This window comes from Netta rufina, assembly GCF_964035555.1.
Source record: "Netta rufina genome assembly, chromosome: 9".
Classification (NCBI taxonomy): domain Eukaryota; kingdom Metazoa; phylum Chordata; class Aves; order Anseriformes; family Anatidae; genus Netta; species Netta rufina.
This window is the reverse complement of record NC_140132.1, coordinates 22,698,555-22,725,114: the sequence shown is the minus strand read 5'-3', so window position 1 is coordinate 22,725,114 and position 26,560 is coordinate 22,698,555. Positions and strand designations below refer to the sequence as shown.

The 26,560-nt window shown below is 42.0% G+C and overlaps 1 protein-coding gene across 1 annotated transcript in view; it reads left to right on the top strand.

Annotated features, from left to right (window-relative positions):
• Window positions 1-26,560, top strand: part of LOC311212770 (uncharacterized protein) — a gene marked incomplete at its 5' end in the record, with an annotated part of 191,444 nt that overhangs the window by 110,198 nt on the left and 54,686 nt on the right. The window contains 2 exons of the mRNA XM_084292377.1: window positions 14,984-15,106; window positions 24,287-24,409. Coding sequence (XP_084148503.1) covers window positions 14,984-15,106; window positions 24,287-24,409 — 246 coding nt within the window. The remainder of the gene's footprint in view (window positions 1-14,983; window positions 15,107-24,286; window positions 24,410-26,560) is intronic.

The window sequence follows — 26,560 nt, the reverse complement described above, 5'->3', positions numbered from 1 at the left end:
AAAACTTTGTCCTGAGATATGGAAATAAGGCTAAATTGTAGTAATTGTATCACAGTTACCTAATTATCTGTAACTGAAATACCGTGCCCATGTTACATCCACCTCAGAGAGTGAGGGACACAGACAGCTCCATCGTGTAACCGTAACAGACCCTGGGTTAACAATCTCGATAACGAATAAATTTTAATTTATTATATTTTTACAGTGATTTGAAAGGAAAGATAAAAAGAATAGACATAAGAAAAAGAGTTGAGAAAGAGCACAAAACCTAATTTCTGTTATTGCCAGCCGTGTATTGAAGTGCTTAGTGGTACCTTGGGACTCCACTATGGGCTGTTAGGGCTGAGTCAGAAAACTCAAAGCATATAAGTTTCAAAGTGTAAAAGGGCTTTGAGGCACTCTGTCAGAAGCCAAGGAATAAATATTCTCTTCTGCATCGGTTTGTGCACCCAGAACGCTGGTAGCGTGGTCTGATCATCTGAAGTGAATTCAACAAGTAGCAATTGCTATTTTTACATTTGAATATTGTTTATTTATGGTTGCTCCTAATTGTCAAATCAGTATCTTTAGTCACAAATATAAAGCATAATTATGGCTTTTGATTTCAGATCTCAGCTGATAAAAATCGAGGTTTCCCTTTTTTTTTTTCTCTTATGAAAGGAAGGATATTAACTAAGATTAAGGATTAACTGTGCCTTTTAAACACCGTGTAGCATTATGCAGTCAGACTTCTGTGTTTTTCAGGATATTTGAACTCTGTGTTTGTACATGGTTGCAAAGAAGATCTGGACAGAAATTACCATAAGACATTCGTATTTGCAAACTTTTCGGGTAATTTAATTTAATTTTTACTCTTAATTATTTTTGAAATTCATGCTTTTATTTTTTATTTTTTCTTTTTAAGTATTTGTCTTTTCTGGTTCTTCAGGAGGAATGAATGCTGGAGGTCATTTGTCTGTCCTTTCTTGCGCAGCCCCGTGCTGCATTAAGAGCCAGCTGGGATCAATAGATGCTGGTAGCTGTTGCACTCTCCTAGGCAAATAGCATCATCTTTCTGCATTTGTCTCTTTGTGGCAGTACTACAGCAAAAAATGTACTCCAAATAAGTAGTAAAAATTACTACAGATTCATAGCAAAAGTAGCATTAATTGTAGGTTATTGGACTTTTAAAATGAATTACCTGAATCCTGATTAATAGCAAGCCCACGGCAGGCAGGAACCTGAGCTGAATTTTGGATTGCTAATTGAGGGCTCACAGCGGCTGCCGGCACACAACGAACACTGCGTGTTGGTTTGGTCGCTCCCCTCTCATTTTGTGCGCCCTTCCAAACCTAATCCACTCAATTACACACCAGGGACATGCAAGCACTTTCCATCTTATTAAAATGTATCATTTACTAAACTCAGCAAAATCGCAGTCCTTCCAGCTCTGCCCTGCTTCTCTCCAACCAGGGAAGCACGGGGGATAAACACACTGGTGGGGCAGGTAACAGCAGAGATTTCCAACCTGGTCTTGGAGCAGTAATGTGGTCGTGTTAGCCCAGAAGAGCATCTGATGCTCTGATAACTGTAATGATTTATTTTTGCATTTTAATTGCACCGTTTCAGATTTTTCCTGATTCATGCTTGGCTATTGCAGAAGTCTCCCTTCTCTTCTCTTATTCACGGAACAAAGAGGCTGTGAGGGAGATCACATAACTTCTCACGTACGGCATCCCTCAGGGTAGATGAACTAACAGTTATGACAGCTTCCTCCAAAATGAATACAGCCACCAAAGAGTGAGCTCATTTCTCCTGAATACAGGAGCTTATCGATTGGCACTGAAGATGAGCACAGTCATGTTTCAGCCACTTTTAAAGCAGAAGCTGGGCTTCAGTCACCTTTAGGCAAACCAGTTAGGCACAAACAAAGTCAAGAGCAAGGATCCTAACCAGAAGCTCCAAACAACAACAGGACTGAAGGAACAGTGTTCCTGCATGTACAGCTTTGACGTCTGGGGTGGATGGGAACCCCTTCTATTTCAAGAAAACAGTGATGATTATTTCATGATCCCACTCTCCTTTTTCCTTGGAGGTTTTCTTGTTTTCCAGATTTTCCTCATTGAACTTTTAATTTAATTGTAGAATTTTAATATGCCTTTTGCATAACCAGAGCTTAATTTTCAAATTATGTAAGGATTTCGCTGAGCTCGGTGTAGTTGCACATACCTACACCTACACACAATATATGTATGTATCGTGTATCAATACGCAATATATTTCCTGCAGCACATCTGCTGCTGTGTTCCAAAGCGGCACGATTTTCAACAAGCGTGGGATTATTCATAAACCGCAGCAAACTGGCACCCCGTTCTGCATGTCAGTTATCAGATGAATTATTGATCACTGATCTGACACGGGCTGAAAGGGAAAAATTATTTCTCGAAGTCCCAGGCCTCCCAGGTAATGACAAAGGCAGAGTCCCAGCTCGACAATCTCTGCTGCCTAGGCCCATCTGGCACTTGAAAGCCCCCGGCACGGTTGCTCGAAGCCAGTTCTGGGCTGTGGCCCCAGGGATTCCAGCTCCCAGCCTTCCTCCATCTCCAAGAAGCCTCACGTGGGCTCTACCAGCTGGAAGGAAATACCAAGGGTAACCGCAGCTTGCTCTTATCTTTGGGAGGGAGCGGGTGCGTGAAGTGTGGGGTGAAAGCCAGCCATCCCCTTCGTGCTTCCCCTGCCTGCGACGCCCAGTTTTGCAGTAGTGAATTTGTGTGGGAAGCTGGGGATGATCAAACGCACTGGTGTGAAAACTTTGTGCAAACTGACTGCTGCATATTTATTGACCAGCTTTCGACAACCAGAAATATTTAGGGTTTGCTAATACTGTGGTATTTACCACGCCAGTCAGGAATTTAATGTGGTTTAATTGATGCACGTAAAGAGCTTTGAATAGTTAGATGAAAAGCAGTATATATCTATATGAATGGACTATTACTGTCCAGACAACGTATAATACTTCGAAATAATATGACAAAAATGATAGACTGCAGTACAAATATGTTTTGAGACATTTCTAGGGCTCTGATTAGTTTCTATTAGCTAGTTTCTAACATTTATGACTACCTCTGAAAGGTAGGTTATGGAGAATGTTAACATTCCACGGGGCTGATTGACAATAATTAGTTTATTTTAAAGGAAAGGAAAGAAGCACGGTATTGTTGCAGCTGACTAATGTGAATTAAAAGCTAGGTAATCTTTTCTGCAATTACAGAGATACAATGATTGCCGTTGTCAGAGAAGAAAATACACTCATAATTTCAAGAATCATTGTGTAGGAAGAGCTTTGCAAGCCTGAAATTGAAGCTCTGGTCATGGTCTCCAAAATTACAGTTAGTAATTTTATGCTGAACCAAGGCTTTTGAATACTTAAATTATAGCTTGTTTGTAGCAAGGTATTTACCAGCAAATATAAGCATCTTATAAACAGCACATGAGTCATCTTGGTGTTCATTCTGAGCACATCGAAAATGTAAATTGCTACTGAATTACTCTTGTGTAGAGAGGCAAGGCTTAGAAACCTTCAATTCATTCTTTAAATGGAAATTATAAAAGGAAAAATGTGCGCATTTGCCTTTCAGCGGAGAGCATTGTGCAGGGTAACTATTGCGTTCTCTATAGCGTTGCCTATAGGCTATGTAAACAATGCCGGAGGGCAGGTCCGGAGGTAGGATGAGGTACAGCTCCCGAGTGCTGTTTGTCTTCCTCTTGAGAAGCATTTAATGCCGACTTTAATGGGGACAACTAATAGAAATCCCGTTTTTTATTGAAATGCCCATGGATTTTATGAGCCGATTGATATATTCAGGAAAAAAAAAAAAAAAAAAAGAAAAAAGAGAAAACTTTAAAGCAATTTGTGATAAAACCTAAAACAAACAGAAATCCGTCAGCCTCTCTGTTCAAAGCGCTGGCCCGAAGGAAGCGATCCAGACGTGATTGCCAGCAAGGTAGCAACTGCTGGGGAGGCTACGGTTCCTTATTAAAAGATGAGTAGTTTGATCACCATCATATTGGATTACTCAAACTTCAATTACATGAGTACCTGAGGGTTTTCACTGGGTTTAACTGATTTATTAGAAGACCAACTTGAAATATACCTGCTGTTAGCACGCACCGGATCTCTGGAAGACCCACCTGAATACCTTGTTAACAGACACTATTCCAAAAGGGATTCAATGCCAGTGAAGGAGATCAAAAATGGCTAATAAAAAATGGAGCAATCCAGTGATTAACTTAATGTCATCTTAATCTCAGGAAAAAAAATTTCTTCTGTGCCTGATGACATCATTCATTAGGATCCAGCAGCTATGGAAGCCTGGCATGGGCAAATTTGGGATGTGTTAATGCCTCTTCTCACTGGTGGATCTCTGCAGAGTCACAACTAATATGTTTTAGGTGGAAGCAGAGCAAAAAAAATCTGTGTAACATACTGTCTTTTGCTTGCTGACTATTTATGTTGCAGAAGATTGGTCTGGAGCTACGATAGCTCCGGTGGGGAATCGACGCTTGTGGAGCATCTTGGGCAGGCATCATATGAACTAATGACCATGGAGCAATTTCAGTGAGCTGAATTTTCAGTAACAGAGTGGAAGGTACTGGGGTCTCATCTAGGCAATGAGTTATGGTCACCTCGGTGGTCTGTTATTTCCCTCCCTATGTTCCCCATCCCATACTCTGAAGTAGCTCAGTGTTATAATGCAAAACCAGCTCTGTCTTCCGAGAGCAGTGGCAGCATTACAAGTGTTTCATGTGTTGAAAAAACACAGATCTACCAGCAATTGCTCCACCCAAACCAATTATCACCAAGATTGTCTGATGTTCCAGTCAGTCAGCAAGAAGAGGCTGTCCATGTGATGGCATAAAGCTTTTCCCCAGCCCCAGTAGGACATTTGTTACAAATAGCATTCATGTTTCAGACAAGCAGAGTGTATGTACTGCAAGCAGGAAACATCAAATTACGATGCAATTTGCATGATTATCTTTTTTTTTTTTTTTTTTTTTCATTTTTTTCCCCCTTTTTTGCATATTTTACCTCCTGTGTGTGTAGAAGAAACATTTCCCTGTGTCCTACTGTAGTAAAGGCACTCACTGAGCTCGGCAAGTGGGCATTAGTATTGCTGCTAACAACAACAAAAAATATTCTCATCGTATCAGTCATTTCTCTCTCTTTTTATTCCATAACTGTTTTTTCAAACTGTCACATCCTGCTGAGAGAAGATGCTGATGGCCCAACATATAAACCTCCGCACCACATCTCCGATTTGAATCTGCGCAAGGAGTTGGGCTGTATCACGCTGTCGCTTATTAAGTGCATCTCCTCGCAGATATTCTTTCCTCCTTTGCCACCCTCCTGCCTCCCAGCATGGCCTAACTGAATTGTGCTGAGGAACTGCCTTTAAAAATTGATAGAGTCCCATAACAAATTTTCCTTCTGCTCTTATGCCCCGCATCAGAAAATCCTGCGGTACGTTGCGGTGTACCTGCTGATGCTAACTATCTCAAAGCCTCTTTCCTAAGCAGAAATTACATAAATGTTTAATTATTGTCTTTCAGCCCGCACTGATGCACTGCACAGGCAAAATGTCCTCTTCCAAATTCCCTGCTTGCAGCCGGTGCAGTCACTGCTTTTCTACAGGAAACACTGAGTAAAATTAACGAGTCTGTTTTCTTCAGCATATAAATATTGTTTAAGATCATAAGTTATGTGTTTGTCCGGATTGTTGTTTTTCAGATTGAACTCCTTTGTTTCTTCTTGTGGTCATTCACTTTTCCTGGCTGCAGTTTTTCACTGCAAGCCCGTGTCCTTCCATGTGGGTTTCATATTGATGTGGATTGGAGTGGTCAAGTGCCTACGGTTGCCAAAATATCTATTAGCGTAACCCAGTGTGGAGGCTGGTAACCCTATCAGTCTTCCTTCTTGGCTGTACTTCTTTGTGATGCTTGTGCTGCTCTGAAATGCAGAAATGGATCTGTTCGTTTTTCGTTTTAAAAAAATGAGAGTGAAGGAAAACGTACAGATCTGTACCGTGAAAAGATGATGAAAACTATTTCTTCCCTGCTATGTGCAAGCATCACAGTGTTGTCTGAGGTCTGTCCATGAAAATTATCCCGTTCTTTACTTTAATTCTATACCCTGATTTTCTTTCAAATTATCTGGCCCCAATAATTGCTTAAAATTCACATATATATGTCTCTGTGTGTATATTTAATGAAGAATGCCTTGAAACTCTAATTAGGGCTGCTTGACTCCAAAGCAGTTTACATATCACAGGCTTACACAGCTATCAAACAGATGCTTCTCCTTTTTTTTCATTCAACTGACATTTTCATTTTCTCTGCATATTTTGAGGACTGAGCAGTGATGTGTTTTGACTCCTGAGGCTACAGACGATATCAAAATGAGGATTAGAAATGAAGCTTTACCTGTCAATTAAATTGTTAAGCTTGTCCTCCGCAGCATCTACACTTTCAAATGGCCTGTTTATTGAATTTGAAATAGTTTTCATTCTTGACCTTGTTTAAACTGAATGGACAGTTCTAATTATAATCTTCAAAGTTTTCAGCTGCAACATATGGTTCGCATATAGAGTTGTGGATGAAGGGCTCTTGACTGTTTATTGAGCTAAACCACTGTTAAATATCTCGGGAAAGATTGGCATGTCAGGCGTTGAATTCAAGCAGAAAGCAGCAGTACAGGTATTGGCCGTTTTCGTCTTTTCACATCCCTTTTCCCAGGAGGTCTGCTCTCGAGGGACACCTGAGAAATGATCTGTGGTGGTGGGACCCAGGCACTGGTGAGGAACAAGTCACCACTTTCAGAGGTTGCATTGTGCCAGTCTTTACGTAAGTGATACAAAGCCGTATCAAAACAAACAATATCAACAAACAAAGAAAAAAAAACCATCCCACCTGTCCCCAGAATGAATTCAAATTACCAGGATCTTTGGCAAATCAAATGTCATTCTTTCAAATCAACGCTGGCTCCCCCTGATGGGGTTGCATGACACCTCACAGCAATTTATCCCTGTATTTATTGTCCAATAAGGCCAGTGACAGATCAGGAGATTGAATCCAGGTCTTTAAGGCTTGTCTGTGTGGATTGCCCTGTTCAGTGCTTCCAGCTCTGATCTCTTCTCCCCAGAAGCCTCCCCAGCTGCTCCCTAGGCCAGCCATACCTTAGAGATGCCTCTTTCCTCTTCCCTCCTTGAAAACAGTCATCAGGAAATGCATCTCCCTCCCAACCTGGACATAAATATTTATTACCTAACATAGGCAGAGTCCCATAGATGACTGCTGTTAAGCATTTCCCGGTGTCCTTTGGTGTGCTCGGTATAAAGACGGGTAAACCAGGGCTGTGAGAGAGGAAAGCTGACCTAGTCACAGCTTGAAGCCATTGAAGCTACCTGGAAAAATATCTGAAATATAGGGCAAGGTACCAACTGCAGGGCAGCAAATTCTCCTCTACGGTGTGACCAAATCACCAGGGAGGTCTGAAGGAAGGTGACGGACTGAAAGTCAGACAAACCTTTACAAAGAGCATTTAAAAAAAAAAAAAAAGCCATTGATTTTCAGGGGAAGGTAAATAATTAGATAACTTGGAAAGCCTGTGCATGGCTAATTGGATAACCCTGCCAAAATAGTGCAGGTTAAAGCTGCTTTGTGCTTAATCCCAAGCAAAGAAGAAACATTGTGCAGAACTCGTCGCACTAACAAGGGCCCTCTTTCAACGTGCAATTGGTTCTCAGGGACTAAATTGGGTAAGGAATCTCTTAACCATGCCTTTTAACCAATCTCTTATCAGACTTGACATGCTTCTTTCAGTACGATTTGCTCAAGCTATTCCATTAATTAATTTTGTTGTAGCGAGCTTGCCTCAGACACCTGTGACTTACTGAAATTTAAGTAAGCTGCAGCAGTGATTTGAGCTAACCTGACTGACTTTGAACCGAAGCAGACAATGGATGCTCATATAATCCATTGGAGGGGCCAGAAAAGGGCAGAAACAAATAGGTAAGGAGCAAAAATAAAAGCCCAGGAGCAGGAACAGTTTAATATGACCGCAGGAGCACATTTATCTATGCTGAAAGCTATTTCACCAAGGTGTTTTAACATCAGGTTCTAGTGGACCACTCAAAAGAGCTTGTAACATATTTATGGTATTTTTTGTGAAGTGTAAAAAAGAGCACTAGAGTTCATGGAAGACGTGGCGATTTAAAATCTTGCAGCTATAGAAAATTGCTCTATTCCCTTTTTGCAGCTCAGCTTGGTTTGGTGAAACAGAAGCACATTTTCAATTAAAATTAGCAGAAATTCTGTATTTTGTTCTTGAATTTTAAGCTTTAGTTTTGACCAGACTTAAAATTTGTTGTATTTTATTTCTAGAGTCAATGCTAATGTCAAACAACTTTCACAGCGGAAAAATTGGACGAGCATTTTTCTAGCAACGGGAGGTTCAAAACTCCTGGAATCAAACTTTCAAGCCTTGAAAACAACTTTAATGTTAGTCAGACAGGAGAGGTCATTAAAAAAACTTCTGCTTGAAGAGCAAATCATGTCACGCCTAATAGTAAGTACATCTGTGAATGGATTCACACTGGTTGTCAAATTACAGGCATTTTCAAACTCAAGACTTGGGGAGACTGTGTGATTTAAAGGAAGCTGGGAGCTGAGTCTGTCATAAATGTATCTGCTTATAGCAATGGTGGTTCTTATGTTATGTTTCACTCTCACAATATACAGAAATTTCTGACTTTTGCGATCAACTTATACGTGACTGGGTACCGAGCCTGTTCCCCTCCTCTCCCTTAAGTAGTATACAAATTAGTCAACTTTCAAACACGTGAAATTAATGTGTAAAATACACCATGTAAATTCGTGGGGGACGACCATATGATATTTTCACTCTGTAACTTGCATGAGGTTTAAACATCCTTTGGAATCGATACACCAGACTAATGACAAATAACAGAAGGGAAAGCGCTGTCATCCATCTTTGCTGATTTTAAATATCGTTTTAGATACCAAACAATAAGGGAGTTTGCATGTCAGATGAACGAAATGAGCTGCACTTTAGCAAGCTGAAGGGATTGGGTGAGTGATTCAGCACAAATGAGTGGAAAGCTGGATTTTTGTTAACCTAATCCAGAAAAATATTGAGATGAACAGTTTATCCACTTGTGATAATTTTACATATAGCTTCTTATTGTTTCTCCTTGTGGTTCTTTACATAACATCCAGTCTTCCCTTCCCTGTTTCTCCACCCTCCCTGTCACTGACTGTTTAATCCTAGCACGTGTGGACCCACAGAGCTCCCTGGGCACAGAAGAGACCAAACCCTGATGTTATTAAATTGTAAGATGCTGCTGCAAGGGGTAGACCATGCTTCCTCTCTCTGGTCACGATTTTTTATAAATAATTATTATAATTATGTTTAATTATAACCCAAATTTATAAGTTTAAAACCATCCACGTAAACCGTCCTTTAAATACATGGAAGTAGGGGTTTGTGTTTTCCTCTCTCCCTTGGTTGCATCCTTCCTGCAGTGAGCTGGGTGGATTGTGGTGAACCAAAAATGTCGATGTGCATGTGTCATCCGTTCCAATTTCATGCAGTATTTCTTAGGCATCTGGTAACAAGGGTGTAGTTGTGCTTCTGTGAAAGCCTGTCGAGCCAGGTCCACTTTGGGTACAGTGGAGGTTTGGGTCCCCAAGTGTGAGCGTGTGCCCAGCTGATTTTAACTGGGTGAATGTAAGCCCTGACTACTCGTGTATGCGGGATACCTGGCCTTGGCGAGGACAAATTATGCATTTTGAAGAAAGGAGCTGTTGCTCCTGGCCTCAGTGAGACCATGGTGCTCGGCACCTCCCAGCTTGGTGTGACTCGTGGCATCCCAGCAAGTCTCTAGTGCCTGCGGGGTGGGTGATGCTCACAGCTTAACGTCATTTGGCCACTGCATCTCTTCATGTTGTTCTTTACAGCTGGGTTGAGTCTGGTAGGAAGCAGCTTTCCTTTGGCAATTTACAGCCATTCAGGTCTTTCTGTAGCACTCACTCCTGTGGCAGCAAGCATAAGAAGGGAGGTAATGGTGCTAATGTGAAACAACAAGTTTATTCTGCCCCATAAGATGTCCCCTTGAGGAGTCACCTTCCCTCCTGACGTGCATGAGCCCTTCATGTCTGCTCTGGGGCTGTCGGCACATCTGACGTGGGCTCATGTTCAAGCTCTAGTTACAAAAAATGACCTTATGAGGAACACTTTACCCTAAAAAGTAAACTGAATTAGGAAGAAAAGCAGGCCTTTCTTTCAGTATTGCTGCAGGCTCTTTGAGATCTGAAGTGGCAGCTGTCCTGCACCAGAGCTCAAGTATTTGCATATAACTACAGAAGAGAATGAGGGTCAGGGATGTATCACTGCAGACCTGTGGGAGAGAGGATGATGCATTCATTGTGGGAGTAGAGACTGCAGAGACTGCAGTCACTTAAAAGAAAAAAAAAAAAAAAGAAAGAAAAAAAGGATTTAAAAGCAAAAGGGATTTTGGACTGCATGAAGTGCTTGTCCAGTGGTTATTATATTGGGCATATATTTCCCTCTGGAGGCTCGTGACCGTGCAGATATTTGTTACGTGTGGGTTTAAGGAGGTAGCTGGTACAAGTGTGAGTGCCTTGGGCCCACCACCAACCCCTGTTCAGGGCTGGGGGAGCTGTGGCTGCCCCTGCTCCTGACCCACGTGTGCTGCAGAGGCTCCTGCAAATGCTCAGCCCTACTGCTGTCAGAACGAGTTTTCTCCCTCTTTGGGGGCTTTCTTTAGCTTTGCCTGTTTATGTTTCTTAGTGGCTTAAAAAGCTTAGCTGCTGGTAGTGGGGAATTGATCTGGCAACAGCCTGCTTTTTTTTTTTTTTTTTTTCCTTTATAGAAGCATAATTGCAGGTCCACTAATTATCTGTGTCTAGCGCTGCTCTCTGTTTATTTTTAAGGAACTGATTGATCATAGCTGTTCCTAAGCATTTTAAGAAACAGTATGAAAAAAAAAATCCTGCAAGCTGCGTACAAGAGCCACCAACGTGATGACCTTGAATTCCAAACAAGCAATCTCACAGCTCTGTGTTTAAACAGGTTTTTGGCAGGGAAATCAACCTGTTGCCAAAGCAGCCCATCAAATCGGCTGGGGGCAAACTTCACAATCAGCAAAACCCCCACTCAGGGGTACAGAGGACTTAAAATCTGTAACACCATCGGTACAGCCTGCCCTGGAAGGGGCACAGTGCTGGCAGCAGCCCTGGGATTTGCATGCCACAGCCTCTTCTCTGTGTTCAGGGTGCACGAACAGGCAGTGCACCATCACTCAGGGGCCTGAAGAGCTAAAAGAAGCTGCAGGCTGTGGTGGCTAAGGCAGTTTGCATCCTGGCGACAAGTAGGGTTGACTTTTGGCTTGGCTATAAGACTGTTCCTGATGATCAGTGGGTAAATTGGGACATAATCCTCGGGCAGATGATGGTGGGTTGGTGGCAGCAGGGCACATGCTGCGTGTACAGCACGGAGGGCAGGGACTGGCGAATCTCACCAAAAGGCAACTCTCTCTGCTGAAATTCACAGGTGATATAGAGGATATTCACGTCCTGACTGCTTTGTTCACCCAGTAGCATAATCCCCTTCTCAAGATAGCTTTGGGGAGCACAAATTTCTTGTTTCTCTTCTCGCCTCTATGGCTCTGCCCCTGTTTTGGGGACGCACAACTGCTTTCGGCACAGGGCGACTGGCAATAAGAAATGGCTCAAAATGGCCCCAAATGGCTCGAAATTCTGGTTATTCAGATAAGAATCCTGAATGTAACTGTAGAAAGCTGAACACATAGCTATTTTAGTTTGATCTGCAGCAGGAATTAATCCAAATTTAATTATAGTATGTAGTTAAACAGATGCAATCTCCTGTAATCCCATGGGGATGGACTTTATAATTCTACTTTTCTAAAGTTATTTCCACATAGAAAAAGAACTGGCCACTTGTATACCTCTGACAGTGTAAGCTGTTGCTTTCCTGGTGTGTTTGTCCTTGACAGGTGCAGCTATTTTACTGTAAGAGTGCAAATAGGTTACACTTGTAAAACTCTCAAGTGCAGCTCAAGCATTTAGGTTAGTGGCTGCTTCTCGGCCTGCTTCCCAGACAAAATAATTAAGGCATTTTTCTTCTGTAACTGGGGGCAGCGTTGTTTCCTGTCCCGGAGATGTAGGAGGCACCGAAGGCGACTGCATGTTGGATTTTTCTTGATTATATCTTCAGGACGCGAAAGCATCTTTTGACATTTAGTCCTGACGATATCGATCTTGCAGAGGAAGCCTTGGGCTGGAGGCCTCACCTGCCATCGGCCTCACTGCTCGGGCCTCCCGGGAGGATGGCGGTGGGGATATTGTTGTTTGATTTTGCTTTTGTCCCCCTAAAGCTGGGCCCACCAGGGCCAGTGCTGAAGCACGGAGCCCTATGGGGCCTCAGACAGGCTGGGGACACCTCTCGGAAGGGTGGGCTGTCATGCAGGCAAAGCCAAGGGAGGGACATGGAGGGGTCTGGTGATGTGGGGACATGAGTGGTTTGGGACATGGCAGGACAAGGGACATGTGGGGTGTTGGGGCTGCAGCCAGTGCTGAGCTCCCGGGGGCTCTCCTGGAAATCCAGGCACTAAAATGCCCAAACAGACCTAGCTCTGATAAATAGCACTTACTCTAATTGCTCATTTTTTATTATCTTGGCTATTTTTTTCTTTGTAAGTGCTGATATCCTAAACTAAAGCTGTATATGGTACAGATAGAAATTCCGTGGCTGGTTGTAGCTTATAAAATTAATATATATTGAAGCTCAAAAGAATTAAATTTATGAAAGTATGAATACTAGAATGTGTCGTACTATATAGCTCAGCTGCTTCCTTGGTATACTTTTCTGAGCCTTTTTGCTTATTTTATTTCTTTGCTACTCAAGACAAATAGTTTCCTGGTTTTGATTTCATTCTGGGATTTTTCAGCAGACTGTTTCTTAACAGCATAGTATCCAACAAGATGAATAACATTTTCTGTTTACTGTTTACATTTAAAAAAATGAAACTTCTGTTTTAAAAAAAGTATTCCAGATGTCTTCAGGCAGTAGGAAATGTACATAGTATACAGTCTGATGAAAGGAAAGATATAGCAGAAGGATTAAAAAGTGGCACACGTTAGCAAATGGTCTGAATTTAAGCACTAGTCAACACTAGGACTTCACTTTAGGTGGGTGAAATTCACATGTGAAATATTAAAATTTAACTTTATAAATGCATTTCCTGAGGACCAGGATGTTGTGTGTTTCCAAGTCATCTTTAAAACTTCCTTTTTCATTTAATTTTGATTAGATTTTCTAAAAGGGAATAAACATAAAAGCATAAAAATGTAAACCATAAAAGCTAAATGCAAAGCAGATATATCAACAGCAAAAATATGAAAGCCAGACCCCTTGCTCCTCGAGTGCAACACCAGGGGGAAAAAAAACCTTCTTTGTGCTCTTGTTTCCGTGCTCCTCTCTGCTCCGCATTCCTGGCTCTGTGGCCGGCCCCTTCCCTGCAGCAGCAATTATAGGCTGGCCTCTCCTTGGAGCCACTCTTTTCTTTCTTTCCATCCCTGTCTGTTCATGCACACCTGCTTGGGCGTTTTTGGGTGGGTAAATCCTTGAGGATGGTTTCAGAATGTGATCCAAAGGGCAGTTCAGTCTGTGTCAGTCTTTAAAATAAATAAATAAATAGTGATGGAGGGGCCCTTCTAGATGCATACTGCAGAAGGGTTCAGTAACGGGAGGATGTGTTCAGTGGTCAGCATAATTTGGTGCCAGCATCGCCCCTGGGTGGGATGGAGGGATGTGGACCTGCCATCCCTGGGGGCTGTGGAGGAAAGGACAACCAAATCCAAGACAAGTATCTCCCAGGTGAAATTTTGTCAGGGAATGAACTAACTGGCCCTTACTTTCAATGATTTCTGTGTCAATTTTTAAGGTAATGGTATCAACATGCCAATCAAATGCTATTTACAGTATTCTGGAGTTGCAGAAAAGATGCAGAAACTGCTTATGCGGTACTTTTGAAAATGCAGTTTTGTGGATTGGTTCTAAACTTTCAAGTATTTTCTTAAACTTTTCTAGGTCTTTTTTGTCCATCCTTGTCTTCATTTTCAGGTGAAACGTTACAGCACAGTCTCAAGCTGGTTTAATGGTAGTTTCTGTCCTCATTTGACTGAGTGTAATCCCCTAAACTGTGAAATACAGAGTGATGCCTGTTGATGCTGAGTACGTATGGTCAGGGAATCACCTCCCTGTCAGGGAGGTCACCTGAGAAGAAGATAGGGAAAGTTCAGGGAAACACAAAAAAGTCCAGGGGACTGGAGCCACAGAAAATGTAGCACAAAATCAACCTTCTTTTCATATGTAGTGCCAAAGCTCCCGTTGATTGAGAGCATCAGCTCTGCTCTTGCACGTCTTTTTCTCATGTCAGTTGTATGTCCTTGTACCCCCAAGCAGTCCTGCTAATGAGATTAAAGGCCTGATGCAAAAGGAAATCTTCATACAGCAAATTTTTGTGAAAGCCAAATGTTTGACCAGCGGTACCTGCAAGCTCAGACGTGTTAGCTTACTGTCATTCTCTCCTTGTATTTTTCTCTTGCCCCCAAGGAAACGCCGGCGTCACAAACCACTCTAATTAACAAAGGCTTCAGAAGTAGAGACTACAGAGAAAGTGCCCGTGGGAACTTTGAAAAACGCCATAAAATTTCAATTTTCTTTGCTCTGTTTAGAGTGCAGCAGCAAAATAAATAAACAAAAAATTCCAGTCGGATCGTCGTGGTGGCATTGTGTATGAGCTATGTATGCTCCAGGAGAACCAGGATATATGGCTTTGCTGAGGCTGTCTTGTCATTTCAGTCATTTGTCTTCTCTCTGTAGATGTGGACGAGTGTGCAGTGGTGAACGGAGGCTGCCAGCAGGGCTGCATTAACACCCATGGCTCCTTCTACTGCCAGTGCCAGGTGGGATACAGACTGCACACCGACGGGCGCACGTGCTTACGTGAGTAAACGTTACAAGCACATCACTGGGAAAAAAAAGGTTTTGCATAAATGTGGAGGTTTGTAGACTCTCCCAGTCTGAATTTTGGTTAATTCACAAAGGATATCGTTATCCTGCCTGGTTCAAGTACTTTGCAAGAAATCAGACATTTTCAAAATTGGTCTGTTTTTTCGGGAACAAAACAGTGACAACATCCAGTGTTTCTGTGATGCAATTGTGTGAAAATATTTTTTGCTTTGAAGCAGGCTTTAAAGAAATGTAAGGTCTTCCCGTCAAATGAGAACATTTTTCCAATTCTGAGCATTTTTTAAGCCTGATTTTAGGCAATATGAGAAGAATGGTCAAGTATGGTCGGGTCACATCTGCAGAATAAATTCACTCCCAATTTTGTCATTGTCTTAGTTCTTGCGTGAATTCCCTTGGTTGTACTTAAAATCAGCCAAATATGTCATCAGTCATTTCTTAGATTATCTCAGCAGTAAATGTACTGATGCAACTAGGACATAAGATGTACTAGCACTCAGGCTGTGGGAATAATGTTTTGTTTTGTTTTGTTTTTAATTTACGGAACTTACCATTTTAGGTTTGTTGGGTTTACCACATACAAAGACTTTCAGCACTTTGGAAATTAACCGTAATTAAAATTACGGTGAAGTCTGAATCTTTTCTTGGCTGTGTCAGTTGGAGAGGGAATGAGTAAGGAAACATAAGTGTGAAATAAATAAATGAATTTAAAGCAAAATGGTTTATACTTATGTAGTGTTTTCCTATGAATTACAAGAAAAAAAGAAAAATCCATCTCTCTCTGATGAGGTATGGCCAGGGAAGACACAGAATGCAAAGATGTGATGTCTGAATTACATTACTCTCTCTGAATAGTCTCGTTTTCAGCAGTAGTGGAGAGGGAATTTCATACTAAAAATGACTAATGTGGCTTAAGGGGAAGAAGATTGAGAGAAGTGAATGATAAAACACAAAAAGTAGGTATTGTGGGGATTCTTCTAGCCTTCTGTGGGCAGTGTATAGTATTCTCATGGCACAAATAATCAGAAGCTTAGTTTTGAGTTTTCCTAGCTATGAACATTATCAGAAAGTGAGCTTTCAATTCAGGAATTTAAGCATTCAAAAGGAGTTATTAAAAATACTTAATATAATGTTCAGGTTTATTCACAGTATCTCCAAAATTATCAAGGAGGAAGAGAAATAAATCCTAAGATGAGAGACAGAAGGAAGTCAGAGAGAGCTGCTATCATGATAATTGATACACACAATACTGAGCAGGGAATATTGAGTTCCATTTAGCTATTTAGACGAGACACCAAAATAAATGGATATAATAAACTCTTGTGCATTGGAGCACAAGACATGCTAACTGATGAGGACAGGGAGAAGAGAAGCATTTTTTATAAAACCATTCTCCAGGAGCGCCCAGCATTGGGATTTGGGCACTAGCTGCTTGCACTAACCAGATACTAGTGGGGATGGAGAGTTTCCCTGGTCTGTTGCACTGGTTTATATGTGCATTTTTGAGCACTCATCTGATCAAGAAGTAAAAGGAATAGTGCACGTCTCCTTTGGCCTAGTGCAGCTGAGCAGAACATCTAGCATTTCAAATAAGGCTTGCATTAGCAATAATATTTGTTCCATGAATACCTTCGAGGATGTAACAATCTCTCAAACATACTAAGAATATAAAGGGTCCACATTCTGGAAATGAGCTGTTATGAAAGTTTGTTATCTCAGCTACAGAAATAAGAAACACGCATCCCTTTATACAGGCTTTTGAGATGAATGCAGCCCAGATTTCTGTTATGTTCATTCTTTCCACGTCTTCTTTTCTTTTTTGGCAATCCTATGTTTCTAGGAGCAAAAGTGCCAAAATGACTTGAGGGAAGCAGATTTTGCAGCCTAGATGGCTTGGAAGTCTCCCATACATAAGGAAGTGGATCTATCTTCTTATAAGATATTCAGCCCACATCTGAAGACTCAAATAGGTCTCCCTAAGCTTATGATAAGGTCTTCGATAAGCTACTTTTCCATACGATTGCATGGAAGATTACTGAAGTTTTGTTACAAACCCTTTACAGCAAGTCCTGTCCTGCTACCGCATCATCACAGCATATTTGGGATCCTGACTGTCCCTGGTAGTCCATCCCTGCATCACCAGCATGATCCTCGTAGCACTCTTCTGCTTGTACTCCAAGGCAAATGATTTCTAACGTGGTTTATTTTCTTTGGTGATGAACAGCATGTGAAAGTAAAATGTTTTATTCCTGAATCCTTTGATGATCTCTGATACTTTGTGTTGTGCCACAATCCCATCTTTTTCAATGTTCCTTTTCTTCTTTAGCTTTTTGTCCCTCAGATTTTGCTCGATACTGAATTCATTTTTAGATATGTGTGCCAGTCTGAACATTCACTACAAATCAGGTAATTAAAACAACCAAGGGTAACACTGCCCAATTCTTCTGGTTTGTTTTCAATGCCTTGATTATGTTAATGCAGTGAATTTAACTTCATTAAAATTTAACCAACTGATGTCTGGAAAGCAGAAAATCAGACAGAAAACATACTTATTATAGTACCAGGCTGTGTTTTTGGACTGATGTAAATTCATTGTCTTCACTGGAATTCATTCTTGTTTGAACTCCAAGAAGTGAAAGCAGAACAGAGGTTTTAGAGCCCAATTCATCTCCAGTGCCAGCTGTTATCTTTGATGCCTGGCTTATGTAGAAGAGCTGTTGAGAAACAGCTCTTTGTGGAGACTTCCACACACTATGGGTCTTAATAGAGGAAGCAACAAAGAAGGTATCTCTACAAATCTCTACTCTGCTTTGTCACACAAGTAAAAGTACAGTATATCTAGTTACAGTTCTTGTCATTCATTAGGTTAGATTTAAGGTGATGGAAGATAAAAGCTTGAGGAGAGTGCTTGCTCTAGCCCCATGGTTACTGTCTAACTAGGGTTTCATACTCTTTTTTTTTTTTTTTTTTTTTTTAAATGTTGAGTGTTACCATAGGTAATAATAGGTTGAGATATGTATGTTGAAGGTCAAAGCTTAGTTTCTTTCTGCTGCACACTAAGAGACACTCCGGTGCAAGCAGTGCTGCTGTGGAGTTGAGCAATGATTTAAACAGAGAGTGGGGATCGTGCTGGGGCTTCCTTTGGCACTGTATGGCTCGGTAACACCCCAAATAGCAGCCAAGGTAGCCACACGACCTGGTGGCTCCAGGGGCTTTGACAACTCTTTGCTGAGAATTTTTTGGAAAAGCCATTTCCTCCTGGAATCAAACAACTCTTTTCTCTATAGACGTCAGCATCTGTATTGCATAGGATTGGAGAAGGAGCCCATCCACAGGTCCTTGTCTTCCCTGCGTGTGGCCTCCCGCTGCTGTCCCCACATGCCGTGACACTGTCCCCTTGCCTCTGTGCCATGAGGCACCACAGGTGGCAGAGCTTCTCTGCTGCCACTTCCAAACTGGCTTATGTCCAGAAGAGGAGGGAGAAAATGGCACCTTTAAAATTTGAGGCATCTCTTCTGTTGCTTAGAGCCGACTTAAGGCATTTTTCACGTCCTGAAATTCTTCCATCTTATTTGAATATTCTTACTGAAAAATGGGTCTTTGGAAACAACGTAGAGCAAGCGGGAAGCTCCGAGTGTGTCAGTGCCTCCCTCATGGAAATTGAAGCTGCTTTCCGTTGCCTTGCTGGCTGGGCAGGAGGTGTGCAGCCTCGTCCTGGGATCAGATCAGACAGCAGGGCCAGGTGTCTCCTGGCCGCTGCTGCCTGGGCATCAAGAGTCAGTAGCAATGAAAAAAGTTGCTTCTCTTTCTAGCACATAGTCAGTGCAGCAACTAGTTGTCTGCTGATGGTAGTACAGGGTGAAATGCCTCCTACAGCAGCTTTTGTGGTTAACTCTTCCTTAATGTCTATGACAGATAACTGAATTAATATTAATATTGCTAATATAAATGTCATAGATTTTTGCTGACATCAGTGGATCCGGAGTCTGATGCCTTCCAGGGAGGATCAAATAATCTTTCTAGCTCCTCGTGGCAAACATAGTACATCCCTGCTGTTAAAATATATATAGATGCAGTCATGTACATACTCACGTACATACGTGCAGCACAATAACAGGTTCAGATGATCGATCTTATTTTTATATTCAGCGTGCGAATAGGTGTGGGTGTGTGCTAACATATTTTGGCAGGAAGTGAAACGTTTCTCCAGAGGCTGGGGATATATGCTGAACAAAAAAGAATATTAATTTGCCTGAGTAAAAGAAGAAGTATCTTTAGAGAGGAATTTAAACTGTCTTATGCCTTGTTGTTTACTCTGTATGTCCATGCTGCAGTCTTGCAGAGCCTGTGACTCCTATCTTTTAGTGCTTCCTATGCATGAGGCTGAGGAAATCAGCTTGAAAGACAATTCCTCTTTTTTAATCAATAATAGCGGGGACAGACAAAAAAACAACGGGCAAGTGCCAGTGGGGCTGCTCTGTTTTTCCCTCCTTACCTCGGCAGATCCTTGAGTGCTTTGCTGCTGTCAGATCAAAGGGTGGCTGTACTTCAGTCAGCATTGCAGCTCTCAGATCTTCCCTGCCTCTTGCTGCAGTCGTCGGCTTTCGCCAACGCGGGACGCTGTCAAACCAGCACTGTGACCGCCAGGGAGAGCGGTGCAGGGGACGGGAACAGGTGCATCGATGAAAGCTGTTCCGTAAGGCTGTAAAAATTACAGGATTGTGTGTTTTTTACCGATGTTCATATATTTGAAATGGGCACGTAGCTGAGGTGTGAAGTTTGCCTCGGTTGATAGTCACAAAGGCATTTTTGGCCTCGCAGACCCTTGGCTGCTGATTGCACACTGACCATGATGAGATAGGTGAGGAACTTGGTCGTGCTGTAATCCTCTTTACTCACCAAGTTTTGTGCATAGTTGTCCTCAATATTTTATTCTACGTGAAGTCTGTTCTTTAACTGAGCTTGGCTTACGTTGCTCCTAATTGCGATCTGATTCATTCATCCTCCCCTTCAGGTTATGGAGCATGCACAAGCAGAACAGAAATGCTACCTTTGGGTTTGGTTGTTGTTTTTTTTTCTCCTATATTTTAAGAAATTCATCAGTTTTTAAATCAAACCTCCCCTCGCCAACACAAGCGCACACACATTGCACCCTCGAATATGCCAGCGAAAGATAGGGCCAAATCTGTGGATTTATTGCGCTAAAATTCCTGTCACAAAACCGTTTCCATATGGCTCCTCTTCTGCTCGGGGGTTTTTACGCGCTGTGTATGAAGTGTGAGTAAATCCTGCTGTTCAGCTCGCTTCCAGCTCCCGCTGTGTGCAACCAGTGCTTGGCCTCCAGGCCTGGCCTCCCCACATGGCCACTGGCAGCCCCAGCCCACTCCTTTCCTCATGGCCTCCCACCTGCTGGCTGTGTTTTGTCCCCAGGATTAGCAAAAAGAGGCAGAAAGGGAGAGTGCTGGTGGGGACAGGGCACCGGGAGCCTGCTCTGTTCTCCAGGCCAACTCCAAGCCTCTTGCTGCTCCTCTGCTGATGCTGGACTTGCCGCAGAGGCTGTGGTGGTTGGCTCCATCGCGCCATGGGGCTGATGAGGGTCAGGCACCCACTGAAGGCAGTGGTTCATCACCAGTAATTACTGAACAACGGAGCCCTGTTTGGAGCCTGTTTGCATGCTGGTTATCTGCATTTAGGATAGTGTAAATCGAAATATAATGGCCCGACCTCTGCAGGAGAGCAGCTGTGGTCAGAAAAAGGAATCTGTCTTACAAGAGGAGTTTGGCTGGGAAAATGAAGTCTGAGTGGGATGCTTTCATCCCATAAATACCTTTGCGAGTAAACACCTAGGAGAGAAAAGTGCTAGTTAAGCTGATGGACAAGATTTTTACAGGAACAAATGAGCCTAAAGTGGCCATGAATACATTTGGGTTGGCAATTAAAGATGTTCTAAATAGAAGAGGTGGGAGGAGGTGAGCCTGGCTGGTTTTAGTTTCCAACCAGAAAGGATGGCTGCTGTAGTGCTAGTTTGGACGGAGAAACTGCAGGATCATGAGGGGGTTTACTACAGCAGCCACGGCTGTGCTGCAATGGGAGCCACCCCACGGGCTGCTCGGGGGCTGACTCGGCACCCAAGCACCCCATGAGGCAGCCCAGGAAAACTCAGGCCTGGCAGGGTGCAGCCGGCCCTGCACAGCCACTGCAAGGGATGGAGACACAGCAGCAAAGTGCTGAGATAGAGGCTATAGGTGAGGGGTGTATAGGTGGGAGTTGCAGTGGCATTCATGCTTGCATAAGGGATGTGAGCTGTACAGGATGCCTGCTGGAGCAAATTCTTCATTGGGTTACCTAGGAGTGGTAGGAACAAACATCTTTCACAACCCATTCTGAATGTCCCATGTATAAATGGGCTTAAGTTGAGCCAGGGGAGTTTTAGGTTAGATGTTAGGAAGAACTTCTTCACTGAAAGGGTTGTTAGACATTGGAACAGGCTGCCCAGGGAAGTGGTGGAGTCACCATCCCTGGAAGTCTTCAAAAGACGTTTAGATGTAGAGCTTAGGGATATGGTTTAGTGGAGGGCTGTTAGCGTTAGGTTGGAGGTTGGACTCGATGACCTTGAGGTCTCTTCCAACCTAGAAATTCTGTGATTCTGTGATTCTGTGAAATAAACAGTTTCTACCACCAACTCTCCATCTGCCAGGGAAGGGACTTTGAATCCTGACCACTTTATATTTTCTCCAGTGTAAAGTCACGGTTGCCATGAGCAAGCAAACTAGTTTGATGAGACCCAGTTCTCTTTCTTTTGCTGCTCTAAATAGGTAGGACTGGAGAACTAGACTGTGTCCTTTGCAACCTTGCAGTGTCTTTCTGGAAGGGTCTGCAGCACATGCAGCACGTACACTTTATCAAGTACATTGCTGCTATCCCAGATCAATGCATCTGCGTGGCTTTTTCAGACAAGATTCCTGGATGTCCTAAGGCAGCCAGGATAATGAATGGTTTTAAGGTTTTTTGTTTGTTTGTTTGTTTGTTTGTTTTTTGTCTTACTTTTTTTTGGCCAGTGTTTAACAGCTTGGGATAGAGTTTCATAGGGTGGAGTCTGTTACCCAATACTGTTAGCAAGTCAAACAGTAAGAGCCAAATGTGTTGGAGAAAGAACACTAATGAGTTGTTTTTAGCTTTTCTTAAAACCTGCCTGTGACAGCAAGGAACAGATATGTCAGAGTAAAACAAAAGCAAGTAAAACAAATCAATCTGTGGTTGCTTTATGTCCTGAAAATCTCTTTCCTTTACAAACTTTTATCTTGTCTAAGGACTTCCAAGGCTGCTATTTTTATTCAAATTACTACATTTTACTACCGAGTACCCTATAATTTGTTGTTTGCTTGTTGTCATGTCACAGATTATTACAAGTTTTACTCTATGCTGCAATCATTCTCAAATTAAAGCTTTGGATGCTCTGAAAACCTTTATAATATGTAGGTTTAACAGATGCTGTTTGATAGTGATTTCATTTAATTTATCCAAATAAAAAAAAAAAAAGAATCAGCAAATAACTCAATATTTCATATCAGCCAGGGAACGAGTTCTTGCTTGAAGCTAAATCCTTTGTAGACAGCAAACTGTTTAACTGCAGAGCCGAGTTGTCAGCTTTGCAAGTGTCACATAGGATGAAGTGCTGCTGTCCCTCGGAAACCTATTTGCAACCTATCGTGTTGAAAGCCCAACAGAAAATTTCAGTTCTAAATCCTTAACAGTGGTATTATTTTATATTATCATGTCAGACACTCAGCCTGAAGACTTGAATGGTTATGTTCTTGAGATGCCAGGAGGTGAAACGAGGGGATTTGAGGCATTCTGGGGCTATGTCCTCTGTTGCCAACAGTGGCACAAATTTTCACTGGCTACATGGAATGGGAAAGCAAAAATTGGAGGATGTGGGAAAAAAAATAAAAAAATAAATGTCTCTATATAAAATATAGAGTCTTTTTCTCCTAGCCAGTTCTTCTACTTAATTCTATATATTTATTTATGGGGTTAGGCAAAGGAAGAGCCAAGCTGCAAGGTCTAGGGGAAAACACCTTCAACTGATGTTGACTTTCCTCCCAGTGCTCATGTAGAAATTACCTTGCACAGACCTTGAGATAACCAACGAATGAGATGTCAAGCTGGAGGCAAGTGAGGAATACTGGTCAAATGTTTCAAAGCAGACAGTAATTAGTAAAAAGCTAAAAGTGAATTTCAGTTTTAATTGTAAGGAAATAGCTTTGACTTTTAGAAAGCTTTATTTGAAAATAAGCCGAACTCTAGGGGACACATTTTCAAAGGTGTCTTCCAAGTTTGCCTCTCTGATGTTATTCACCAGTGTCTTGGTGAAACTAGCACTCCATGCTCAACCTTGTGCAGAATATCAGATTTTGGTATGAAATCTCTGTCTCTTAACCCAAACCATCCTGTCTATAGGTCAGTTTGTATGTGTGCAAAGCCTTTGGGCAGGTACATGCTTCCAGCAGGTATGCATTCCAGGAAAAAGCACGTAAATCACAGTGAAGGCATTGAGGTGGAGTCTTCTGCAGGTGCTCTATAAATGTGTTTCTAAGTACTTGCCACTTAGAACAGCTTATCCTTGAAATAGTATGTTGTTGTTGAAAAAAGTAAAAAATCTTGACGTACAACATTAATGCCATATGTTTTTAGACTGAAAGAAATCTTTTGAGGGCTCTTCAGTGTGTACTTTCTGTAGAGACTTCTAAATACACATTATTCTGTGGCAAACTCCACCACTGTATGTGTTTATTAGTTCACACGTACTGGAGTGCTAATTGCTATTGTTTAGAGCAGCTCTTGAAATCTGCTCAGTTATGGCAAAATAAGGATGAAATGTACTTTTCCTGTCCCGCTTCCAAGGAATAACACAACCACAGTTGCCCACTGTTTAAAGTGCTGCTGCTCTATGGAAAATGCTGTCCAACAACAGAGAAAATAGCACACAGGAAAACAATGGATTTAACTCCACACTGACTTCTGTCAAATATTTTTTTCAGTCTAATCTTTTACGGCTACCGTAATCTTAGTTGTTAGCTGTAACGATGGCAGGTAAGACCATTTTCAGGCACAAGTATGACCTTTAAGTTGACAGTGTGCTCTAATTGGTTTCAGTGATAGACCCCTGCACAAGTGGGAATGGAGGATGCTCACAAATCTGTCAAAATGAGAGAGGAATTGCCAAATGCGAGTGTCATCCAGGGCATTATCTTTCTGCAGACAAGAAATCCTGCTTAGGTAAGAAAATGTGGACTGTTTCTTGGGAAGAAGGGTATTGTTCTGTGCTCTGGCTTTACTGAGCTTCAAATGGAAAGAAATATGTTGTACAAATATATGTTTTGAAACAACATTACATTTCTCCTTGTGATATTTGCATCAGCCAATTGTCTTGGGGGACCATTTTTGTAATGCCAATTACTGTGTGATCTTTTCAATCATAGTTTCTAGGAACTGGATTTGTGGATGCTGTAGTGTTATTCCTGTAGTGTCCCTTTAAAATAATGCCCCAGATACAGTTCCTGGAAAACTGGTTCAAGTAACACTGAACCAGGTCACTGAAAACCTATTTGGAATTCAAAAGGGCTTTTTAGCAGGAGAACTGTTTCCATATTCATAGAGAAACTACTGTGAAGAAAGAAATCACAAAGTCTTAAGATTTCCAAAGAAAGGAGCTTAAAAAGTTGAATTCCAAAGTCCTGTACTTAGGCTGGGATTTTCAAAAGGATCTAAAGCATTTCTGCCCTGAAATGCATGGGAATTAGAGACCAAAATACTTGCTTTTCTCTTTTTAACATGGTGCTTCGAAGCAAGGGTAATTTATCAGCTTAATGTATCTAAAGTATCCCTAGACTTCACTGTGTACAGATTTTTAACAGCCTTGTCAGGATCAGGGTGCGATGCTGATTTCAAACTCCTCTTTTGGAAATCTTGGCCAAAATTTTACCACTATTTAAATTGCTGTGTTATCTGTACAGAATGCTGGCTGCTTTGCAAAATACTTCCTGCCTTGATGTTTTGCTCAGTTTTCTGTAGACCCTTCTGTGAGTAGCACTGCACACCTTGGCAATTCCAGCCTTACTGGGATTACTAATACGAGGAAGGTTACCAAAAAAGTAAAGTATTTCCAAGTAGCATCAACCCTTCACTGACAATTGGTAGGTGGAAACAGCGGTGATTTTAATCCTAAAGTCAGCATGTTCCTTGTTTTGTCTTGGATGCACATTGACAGTTCTGCTTATTTACGTATGAACTAAAGCAGTAGATAACTTGCAGCGTTATATATCGGAACAAACTTTCCTCCTGACCTCATGGCAACAGTCTTGAAACGTTAGGCATCATTTCTAACTGTGAATATACTGTGAAACAATTGTTTTTTGTTTTTTTCTCCTAGAAATTACTCAAAGCAGTTTTTTTTTTTTTTTTTTTTTTCCAAATTCAGGCTGGTATTTGACTATCTGGAAACCAAGCTAGAAGGAGATAGAGGGCAGGGAAGTGTCAGGGGAGCTGATGCTTTAGTGATTAGCTGTATTTACGAGTTATGAAGAAATATGTGCAGGATGGTTGCTGTGGTATGGTTTTCCAACTTTTTTTTATTATTTGAAAAGCAGAAAAAAAAAAAAAGAAAAAAACATTAGAGGCATTTGCCAACATTTTCTACATGTAAAGTGGCAATTAATTACAGAATGAGGAGAAATAACCCATTTTATCCTAAACAGCAGCTACACACATTGCAGCTTCGGAGCAGCTGCCATTCAGCCTGAAATTTTCATGAGTCAGTGTGCGGTGTTTGCACTGCCTGGGGCCTCTTTTTGCAAGTAGGCTGATTGCATTCATAAAGCTACTCGTGTTCGAGTGCAGGGGGCCGTGAGCATGGGACTGATTACAGCACATATGGAGAAAAGAAACTGTCGGGAAGCAGTTTGCTGGGGGAAAGGGTGAGGAGCTGCACACCTGACAGCTCTGTCCTGGGCGCGAGACGCTCTGACCCGGGATCGTCGCAGTGAATAAATCGCATTTTGGAAGGCAACGTCAGGACAGGGTGGGAGCAGGAGGTCGGGTAGGTGTGTGCCGTGTGGCTTTACACGGAGGTTAGTGTCTGCAGCTGCACCACACGGCAGGAGTAGTTAGTATAAGGCGTATCTTTTTTCCTTAAAAATATTTTCATGCTCTTCAGCTGAGATTTTAGGAAGATGGATGCTTTTAATGGCATTTAACTCCACAATGCAGCCTACTGAGTGTAAAGCTGATGAAGGGACTGCTTGACAGAGTATGTACAGCTCCTCACCTTTTCTACTTTCTCACACATGGTATGAAACTCCTCTGATGACGGGAGATGCCTCCCTGCTGGACTTAAGCAGAAGAAACTTCAGGATTCAGGGATGTAACAGA